We start from the raw sequence: 9,577 nt of genomic DNA, 5'->3' as shown, positions 1-9,577 counted from the left end.
CGGTCGACCGTTCCAAGATGGCGGCCCTACGGCTCGTCAGCGCCAATAGCGATAGCATCAATGCTGTATCTAGTGTTTATATCTATGCTGGCCAGTCAAGACGAAAAGGCTCATCAACCGGAAGCTGTCTGAAGAGGATAAATCTCGCCTGGTCGACTCGTAAAAAGGAAGGGGGGTGCAAAAATATTAAAACTGTCCGCTGAAACGTTTTCTACAGAGTTATATTTTAACATGAATATATATATACATCTATATATATGGTTATTTATGGTTTACTGATTAATTATAAGTTGTATAAAAATAGTAATGAGAATTCTCAACCGTTAACACCCCCATGAAATGATCTCGTCCTAACCAATGACAAGGTTCCTTCTTCAGTTCGCTGCCATTTTGTCAGGCCTTGCATGTTTTGCCTCGTGGAAAAAAAAATATTTAAACACGATAGATTTCTTATTTTTCACGTGGTTCTCCCACATACCCTTTGCTAGTGTTAGTTAACATATTCAGATTGCGAAAATTACGTTGAGGGAATTGTTTTAGTGCAGTTTGTTACCGGTGTGGAGGTTCGTTCGCGGTTTTAGCTTAAGAACCTCATTGGTCGGAGCGGTGTCGTCTGCCGTGACACAAATCTCCGTCGCAGCGAACAAAGAGACAGAAAGGCAAAGCGGAGCGCTTACTGCGGCGCTGATTCAGTTCAGAAAAAGTTATAATTTTGGTTTCATAAAATGGCCGAGGGGTACATTCGAGTGGCGGAGGAGGAGAACGAGGAGCCCATGGAGATCCCGGCGGAGGACGATGGCACCGTCCTGCTCTCAACTGTATCCGCACAGTTTCCAGGCGCGTGCGGCCTACGCTTCAGGAGCCCCGTGTCTCAGTGCATGCGCGGTGTGCGCCTGGTGGAGGGGATTCTGCACGCGCCAGAAAACGGATGGGGAAACGTGGTTTATGTGGTGAACTATCCAAAAGGTAAGGTTCAAAAGGTTGAAATGTAACACTTCACCCAGCCAGGTGGACTCGGGTTATTATTCATGACGTAGTTTCCGCCAAAGTTGATTGCGACGACAGATAATCAAACGAATAACTAATTTTCTCTTTAAGTATCAAAAATAACATTACAACAAAAAAAAATTCCAACTAAGTCCCACGTGTAAAACTATTAAAAAGAAATGTTTGAGATTTTTAAAAAAAGCCTTAAAATGTGTCTACCATAACATTTTCTGTCTGGATATTGTAGAAAATCACAATTCCTCCTACTCATTGTCATCTTTTAGATATATACAATTTAGTCACCAATGGTAATGTTAGTTTCACTTGTTTTATGTTGAAATATCCCGTCAAGTTTTTAAAATAGCCAAAATGTTTGTTTTTTTTACATTGCTGCAAGTCAATATTCCAATTACATTTTTGGGATTTATTTTAACTATTTTTTTTAAATGAATACTATATATTCATTATGCCCTTATCACTAGTTATTTTTTTCTTATTCAAAATTATTAAATTTTTTATCGTACTCGTCTTTGCACACGTTAAATGTTGATTTGTATATCCTGATTAAAGGTCTTGTCTAATGTTATGATAAATTTGTTTTCCATAGAATTATAATAATTCACAGAATGAGCAGCTCAAGAATTTTGTTGTAGGTTCAGCAAAAATGTTGATTTTTTTTTACAGGTCATGATGGGCTGACTTTGGCGACTTGTTGCTACTTTTATAATTTACACAAATCTACAGTTAGCATTAATGATCTAAATGCATTTATCAAGTTTTGTCTCACCCTTATACGTCAAACCAATTGTGGAAAAAATGTATTGTTAAATAATAGTGTCATTTCTAAATATTTGACCACCACTACTATAAACAAATCAAATATAAAGTTTCTCAAAACCTTATTGATGAAAAATATCCTGACAATTAGATATTCAGAGAACCTCAACTGGGTTTTTGGTGAGAGTTTATGCTATTAACTCTGTTGTTTTCATTTTAGACAACAAAAGAAAAATGGATGAAATCGATGCTTCTTCTGCTGTGAAGATGAAGAGGGGGGATATGAAGACGTCTGACTTGATTGTGCTGGGTCTTCCCTGGAAAACAAGTGAACAGGACCTGAAAGACTACTTCAGCACATTTGGAGAAGTCATTATGGTCCAGGTACCACTTGGAACCGTTTTAATTAAAGGCCACACATTTGAAATGTTTTGCATGTGGCACAATTGATGTTTACTGCAAATTTTGTTCTCAGGTGAAACGAGACACCAAGTCTGGAAACTCTAAAGGGTTTGGCTTTGTGAGGTTCACAGAGTACGAGGCTCAAGAAAAGGTGATCGCCCAGCGTCATATGATTGATGGAAGATGGTGTGACTGCAAACTTCCTAACTCTAAGGTGAATATGGTGATGCATTTGTGTATAAATTGTGGATAAATATCATAGAATAACTCAGCCATGTGAGATTTACCTGATTTTTGTTCATAGCAGGGTCCAGATGAGCCACTAAGAAGTCGGAAAGTGTTTGTGGGGCGTTGCACAGAAGACATGACCACAGATGACCTGCGGCAGTTCTTTATGCAGTATGGGGAAGTCACAGATGTCTTCATCCCCAAGCCATTCCGTGCTTTTGCTTTTGTTACATTTGCAGACGATCAGGTAAGGATGCTAAAGGTGTAGAGACAGATTTGTATTTTAGCATTTCCCATTCCGTGGTGACCAGGTTCATGTTGTTTCTCTACAGGTTGCCCAGTCTCTCTGTGGAGAAGACCTTATTGTCAAAGGAGTCAGTGTTCACATTTCAAACGCTGAGCCCAAACATGGAAATAGGCAGTACGATCGTACGACACGGTTCGGAAATGGTTTTGGAGCTCAGGCGTTTGGTGGCAGTCGCAGTGGGTTGGGGAGCAGCACCAACAGTAACCTAGCTAATTTTGGTTCTTTCAGTCTGAACCCCGCTATGATGGCTGCTGCTCAGGCTGCTCTCCAAAGTAGTTGGGGGATGATGGGAATGCTGGCTAGCCAGCAGCAGTCATCCTCCTCAGGCAGCGCTTCTAGTGGGACAAGTTCTAACAGGGACCAAAGTCAGTCTTTCAATGCAGGCAACAGCAACTACGGCACCAGCTCGGCCAGTCTCGGCTGGGGTACAGGGTCAAACTCTGCAGCCGGTGGTAGTGGGTTTAGCTCGGGTTTTGGGTCCAGCATGGAGTCAAAGTCGTCTGGGTGGGGTATGTAAGTTAAGTGTTTCGATGGGTAAGTATTGTGAGAAAGATGAGTCTTTTCAAAAAATTTATTTCTGGCGTTGCTGCGTGTCTGAAAAGTTAACTCTTTGTGGAAGATGTTTTGTAGATTTGGAGGGGGAAAAATGCTAAAAATTTAATTTAGGAAGCGTTGAAGTGAATTGTTTACCAGGATCTTTGACTAAAGTGCTATGTTTGATGTCTTCTTTGTTTGTATCCATTTCAACTGGATTCTCTAATGCATGCATTGTGAAATGTGATACCATTTTTGAAAATGCATGAATGTCTGCGGTTCACCTTATCTGGCATTGCCATCAGCTTAAAAGGCAATGTTGCATTGGAAAGAATCTGGTTGAAACCTAAATGTTTTTTTTAAGTGCAACTTTATTTGCAGTCAAGTTCTGTGGAAAAAGCCTTCATTGAAATCTCTTCTGCAGTTGACCTCTCTTCCATTTCCCTGTGAGGAAGCTCCTCTTTGGCAGCATTCTTGGGGTGATATCGCTATCATTCTCCCTCTTCCCACCTGTAAATGCAATGCCATCAAAGAACGGCCTCACTCCGCATGTTCTGAGAGACGGTGGGTGTTTTCACTTTTATCCACTTTTACATGGAAAGAACTGCGCAACTGACGTTTTAAGAACTGATGAGTGCGATTGAGGATGGCTTGTGACGAAGAGTGAAGCAATGAGTGAGCGAACGGAGAGACGCGTGAAACGGGACTGGTTGTGCGGTGAAAGAGCCCAAATCTGACTGCTTTCTGAGTGTGTGAGTGGAAGCTGCAGATGCTACGAGCGAGCGCCTCCCCTAACATGGACATTCTTTAATTAGTACGTCAAGATTTTTTCCTTTTTTTTTTAAATCTTGGCAAGTTTTTCCTTACTCTCTTGGGTATGTCTGTCAAATTCAGAATAAAAAAAAAATTGTAGTGGAATGTTGTGCTGAATTCATGTATTTGCTTATATTATCTGATTTGAATGCTGTATGTTTTGTGCTTTCATGTTCTTGAACTGATCTGTAAGTGTGTACTTGATGTGGGTGACACCTGCTGAAGACTCTGGGGGACGCGAGTGATGAGATGTGCGAACGTGGAGTGGTGTGTCCAGTGGCTCCCAGTAGCTCTTTGTTGTTTGTGAGGCTTTTTTTTTTTTTTTTTTTAGAAAACATGTCAAATGAAGGGAGTTCTCAAATAAAGTTCATTTGAATAGTTGACATAGTTGATGCTGCTTGTCATTTTGTTGAATCAAAAACGTCTAATTCGATTCACGTATCTAGGGACCTTGGGCTCTGCTGGTCGAGGTCTCCGTTTGAACCCTGACTGAAGTCTGTTCTGAAGGATGAAGATGGAAGTTCCAACACTTTCAGTGTGTGGCCTTCTCAGACATGACATGGGGTAGTACCCGTCTCTCTTTGCTGTATTTGATGGCTTAAGAGTGAATTCTCCATTACCATCCATTTCTGTGGTTAGCGGTAAGTTCCTGGGAGATGAATTTCAAGTTCAGCCTTAAACAGATTAACCAAGTAACGTGGCTTTTCCCCCCTAAATTGTACTGTGCACCCCTCTTGGTAATAAAAAAAATGAAACCAATTTTATGTTGATAGAATTTGAGCTTTTTTTTTATTTAAAATGATCCCCAGGTTTGTATTTTTTCATAGTTTGAAGTGATAGAAAGCGGTCCTTTTTTTTAATTTTTATTTACAACTAGGATAAACTACAGGTAAAGTTGCAATCCAAACCACTCCTGAATCAACTCCGGCCACTGTGAAAAGCCTTAAAACTAAATGTTTAATGTTTCAGCTTGTAGAGGGTCATTTTATGCAACATGTACCACAAACAGGATTTATTAGCAGGTCCAAGATTTCAATGTTTGTTTTTTTGCTCCAAACTGCAGATACTGTCATTTAAGCGTCATTAAAGTAACAACATGAACTTAAACTGATTTTCATTGTCTTGCAGTCTGTGTACTGGTTTCATGTTGGCAATGTTGGACACGTTAAGCGTGCAGGCTTCCTGTGACATGTCCTCTTCAGTGTCTCTGCTCTCTCTTCCCAGCGCTCTTCTTTTTTAACTCGTGCTCCTGGGCCAGTTCTTCACTTTTATTTTGTATGAACATGGACTGAAATAAAGGCAAATGACATATTAAAGTTGTCTTCTGTAGAATATTTGTTTTGTATAAAACTACAGTAAATTGAACAAACAAAACGGTTGTTAGGATTGACAACTTTTTTTCCTGTGGTCTTGTGAACGGTTGCTTCATAGAGCACTTGTGACACTCACCAATGCATTGCTGCGACGGGCTAGAAGTTTTACATCCTCCATAGACACTGTGCTTCTTTTAGCATGCCTAAAGACGAGTTGGAAATTATAAAACGTTTTGGCAAAACAGCACACAGCTAACTTATTAACGTTCATTCTTTTTTATACTACGTTCAATAAGTTAAATGTTTCAAACATCGTTCAAAAGAAAAGCTCACCGTGCAAAAGCCTCCAGGTCTTTAGCAAAGATATCTAGGCATAAAAAGTAAAAATATGTTCAGGCATTGTTGTCTCCTGAAGGAGCAGTGCGATTATTTGATACATTTTCTGGAAGTACCTAGAAAACACGTAGCTGTGCATCATTTACCTGTTTCTAATTCATCAGACATTTTGTTTCTAATAAAAGACAGAAAATCTGTTACTTTTTAATTACACAAAACTGTTTTTCACTAATGCACTCAAATATCCAACAAGTAAGAACTGTTTTTACTGAAAAATGTATAATTACTTTTTATTTATTTATTGTATTTTGATATGTGTTGTATTTCCGCTTCACAATATAAAATAAAGCAATTTGGTACATGTTATATTTATAGTTTACATTTTAATTTAAGCTGATACAAATCTTCCATTGCTTTTTTTACTTGCCTTGAACAAATATATATGTTTTGCAAAATGACAAAAGGTCAGATTTATAGTGGTGGTGTACAAGGCTGCACATTACTTCCTGTTCTGTGTCACAACTACTGGCTTGTCAAAGTCCCACAAATTCTTGTGTGTGTGTATATGACACACAAAAAAAAAGACAGTTTTCAACGTGAAATATTTGCAATAATCAGAAGAGTATTGCAGTGTTGACAAAGATCAAGGAGCTTGGCTGAGAAAGTGAAATTATTGCCTGTGGAGACCTTTTTGTCTCTTGACAAATACAGCTTGGAAAAAATGAAAAGGTTGGGAATGTTTGTTTTAGTGCACAAAACTTAAATGTAACAGGACTAGCATTTTAATGGGTTAATACAACTTGCGAGCTGAATAAAACATGAAATAAAAATGTATGAGTTACTGTGGACCACAGTTTGTAGTAGATTATAATACATGCTGCTTGTCTGAGGCCACAGATTATTTTATGGTAGATTATAATACATGCTGCTTGTCTGAGGCCACAGATTATTTTATGGTAGATTATAATACATGCTGCTTGTCTGAGGCCACAGATTATGACTGGTTTCCATCATGTCCTACGTGAACCTGAACTCACCACATTGTCTGAACGTCGTCTCGGCTATCGCTGCTACCACCTGTCGGCTGAACTCCCTCCGTTGTTCCTCCGCAGTCTTCTGACACAGACGACCCACTGTGTAATGAACTGCTGCTTTTAACCTCTAAACAAAACACATCCATGTCGTGTGTTAATGTCGGACCACGGCGTTCGATGCTATTATTTTGCTCTCACCTGTTGAGTTTCGCCTGCATCCGCTGACATTTTTAAACGGGACAAGATTTACTTCAAAGGACTCAGAAAGAAGTATTGAGGCTGACAGAATGCTACACACGTCAAAGATGTGACACGATGGTTCGTCTATGAAATATTTTCAGATAAACAAAATTCGCGGGGGGAAGTTGTTCTTCCTTATGGAGTACAATCGTTTTGTGGCGCCACCTTGTGGCCTGGAGGAGATGCTGCCTCACTGCTGGGCGGCTGTGTAGGAGTTCATTCAACCTTTATTTAGACAGGTACATCCCATTGAGCCTCGAGGACTCATTTACAAGAGAGACCTGATTTCAACAAAGAATGATGACAACAGTGGATAACAGCGACAACAACAAAAAGTCATACAGATATTTATTTTTAACAAATAGGATGGCTAAAAAAAGAAAAGCAACATAAAAACAGCTAGATTCTAAGGCGAATGTAGAAAACTAAAAACAGGAACATGTCTGCATTGGTCCCTGCCAGGAGTCCAACAGATTCAGGTCAAGGTCGAGAGCTGGTGGTTAGAGTGGTTAGAGCAGTCGTCTTCCAATGCAAGAGTTGGGAGTTCGATTCCACCAGCAGTCACAAGCAGAAGTGTCCCTGGGCAAGACACTCAACCCCTCATTGTCTCCGATGTTTGTCCCATTGTTATGAATGTTCTAAAGCACTGATTATTCTTTGTATAGAGTGTGCTGTATGAATGGGTAAATAGCACAAATTGTGTTGTAAAGAGCTTTGAGTATATTGATAAGATGGAAAGGCACTATATATAATCAGTGCTTTAGTACAGTTCATTTACTGTTTTTTTTTTTTGTTGTGTTTTGGCTGTTGGCAAACAATTTGCATTGACGCTAATAAACGTAAGGAGTATGGACTTAATCGACATTTAAAAACTTTCACACATTCTGTATCAGATATTGTGTGCATGCAGCAGGTGTCTGCAACTTTTACAACCAAACAAGCCATTTCTGCTCCATCATTCACTAAATCAAACGAATCCGGAGCCACAAAACCTACAACTGATGCTCAACTGGTGGCTCGCAGACCAGTTCTTGGAGGGTGCTTTAGGGGTGACATAAGGAAATGGTGGCACAGAGGTTGGAGAAGGCGAGCCGGTGATTGGAAGGTTGCCGGTTCGACTCTCCAGATGGACATCAAAATGCGGGTGGGAAAGGTGAAGCACCTACACCTGCCTCCACCCTCATTTGCCCCACTCTGGGCCCTTGAGCAAGGCTCTTAACCCCCACCATCTGTGTTCCCGGGCACCCTACACTACAACTCTCTGCTCCACACAGAGGCCTGTGGTTGTGTCAGGAAGGACATCTAGCTTAAAAACAATCGCCAAGTCTTTGTGCAAGTTGGTTCACTGTGGCACCCCCGAAGACGGCAGCCAGAAAAAAAAAAGAGAAATTTTAAGACAAGATTACAAAATTCTTGTAAAGGAATAAAATATTTTTTAAAAAACTAGTTAGGCCTTCATTTTATTTTTAATTGTGGGAAAAAAAAAATCAAGTATCCTACTTTGAAGAAATGTTCACATTTTTGCAAAATAAATTGGAGCAAAATGGTTAAAACTTGGCCTTTTTGTTAAATGAATGAAACTTGTTAGTTTTGGTCAAAGCTTGAAAGAGATGGATGTGCATGTGGCTCCAGAGCTGCAGGTTGCAGAGCCCTATGTTAAAAGCCTATAGAGATTTTGTATTCTGCAATGATTCTATTGGATCAAACCTTGCGTTTCATTTTAGGGACTCCGTTGAGTTCTTTCACATTTGTATTTCTGGTAGTACAACACATGCTCAGTCTCATCTTCTCCACAGCATTCACATTCATTTCCGTTTAATTCCTGTGTCCAAATCTGAGATGTGATTTGAACATTTTCTCCCTCCTGTTAAAGATTTAACCCTTCTAAAGATTTATTGGGCTTGTGCAGAATCTTTTAGTCATCTGTAGCAGTATACACCGGGGTTTCCAACTTTCAGAAGGAATCGCACATAAAAAAAAAAAAAATTCCTTATGAAGTCAAGAACACTCATTTTAAGAGCCAGTAGAGAAAAACATGATTTTGTCTAATCAGAGCTGGATATTCATTCTGTAATGGATGAACACGTGTACAAAATTTAATTGAAGCTACTTGGAATAATTAAGCTGCCTATGGTCTTAAAAAAAAAAAAAAAAAAAAAAGGCACATGACATTTTAAAACTAAAAGCAAATTTGATAAATGCTCTTGTAGCAAAGTCACTCCCACCATATACAGAGTGCCAACAGATTGCTCTACATCCTTGTTTAAACTTGGCATGCAAGGTGGTTGATATGCATTCCTTCAGCAAATGCTAAATTTTATGTTTAGAGGAACAAGCAGGAAAGAGTGCACTTGGAAATCTGCAAAGTCTAGACAAAGATGTGCCAGAAACTAAACACCTGAAAGTGTTTTCCAGTTCAAGGACAGAGTCTGGCTGCGTCCCTCAGCAAGGCAGGTGTGAAGACACTAGACAAAATTATGTCTGAGAACCTCGATCACCACAAGTACATCACCTTGACAAACTAGATCGGATTTTCTTTTGACTGCAAGTTACGGAAGGAAAAAAAAAAAAAAAAAAAAAAAAAAAAAAAAAAAAAAAAAAAAAAA

At 39.4% G+C, this 9,577-nt stretch overlaps 2 protein-coding genes across 3 annotated transcripts; one reads left to right on the top strand and one right to left on the bottom strand.

Annotated features, from left to right (window-relative positions):
• The first annotated feature begins 374 nt into the window (after positions 1–374).
• On the top strand, positions 375–3,527 carry tardbpb (TAR DNA binding protein b). Of its 2 annotated transcripts, none has more exons than XM_037678728.1 (5): positions 375–966; positions 1,985–2,148; positions 2,240–2,380; positions 2,474–2,641; positions 2,727–3,527. In XM_037678728.1, exons 1-5 carry the CDS (start codon positions 726–728, stop codon positions 3,216–3,218), a joined length of 1,206 nt encoding a protein of 401 aa, XP_037534656.1. In that variant the 5' UTR covers positions 375–725; the 3' UTR covers positions 3,219–3,527. The 2 variants fall into 2 exon arrangements, with proteins under 2 accessions (XP_037534656.1, XP_037534655.1); XM_037678727.1 differs by having other exon boundaries at positions 2,471–2,641.
• A 1,719-nt stretch (positions 3,528–5,246) lies between these two features.
• On the bottom strand, positions 5,247–6,959 carry cenps (centromere protein S). The gene is made up of 5 exons (XM_037678729.1): positions 6,930–6,959; positions 6,735–6,858; positions 5,695–5,728; positions 5,498–5,564; positions 5,247–5,336 (listed from the first exon to the last, which is right to left on the bottom strand). The coding sequence occupies exons 1-5, from the start codon at positions 6,957–6,959 to the stop codon at positions 5,247–5,249; spliced, it is 345 nt and encodes a 114-aa protein (XP_037534657.1).
• Between the last annotated feature and the right edge of the window lie 2,618 nt (positions 6,960–9,577).

The sequence above is a fragment of the Nematolebias whitei genome, chromosome 7 (genome assembly GCF_014905685.2).
Source record: "Nematolebias whitei isolate Nwh7 chromosome 7, NemWhi1, whole genome shotgun sequence".
In the NCBI taxonomy this organism is placed as follows: Eukaryota; Metazoa; Chordata; class Actinopteri; order Cyprinodontiformes; family Rivulidae; genus Nematolebias; species Nematolebias whitei.
The sequence above is the reverse complement of the archived record's forward strand: the minus strand, read 5'-3'. Positions and strand labels throughout refer to the sequence as shown.

Bases quoted from the DNA above. Each gene is read 5' to 3' on its own strand.
- tardbpb (XM_037678727.1), top strand. From the start codon at position 726: ATGGCCGAGGGGTACATTCGAGTGGCGGAGGAGGAGAACGAGGAGCCC. The intron at 2,381-2,470 runs GTGAATATGGTG...TTTTGTTCATAG, and splicing joins GCAAACTTCCTAACTCTAAG to CAGGGTCCAGATGAGCCACT. The intron at 2,642-2,726 runs GTAAGGATGCTA...GTTTCTCTACAG, and splicing joins TTACATTTGCAGACGATCAG to GTTGCCCAGTCTCTCTGTGG.
- cenps (XM_037678729.1), bottom strand. From the start codon at position 6,959: ATGTCAGCGGATGCAGGCGAAACTCAACAG. The intron at 5,729-6,734 runs GTGAGTTCAGGT...TTTTATGCCTAG, and splicing joins GACGACGTTCAGACAATGTG to ATATCTTTGCTAAAGACCTG. The intron at 5,565-5,694 runs GTGAGCTTTTCT...ACTCGTCTTTAG, and splicing joins GACCTGGAGGCTTTTGCACG to GCATGCTAAAAGAAGCACAG.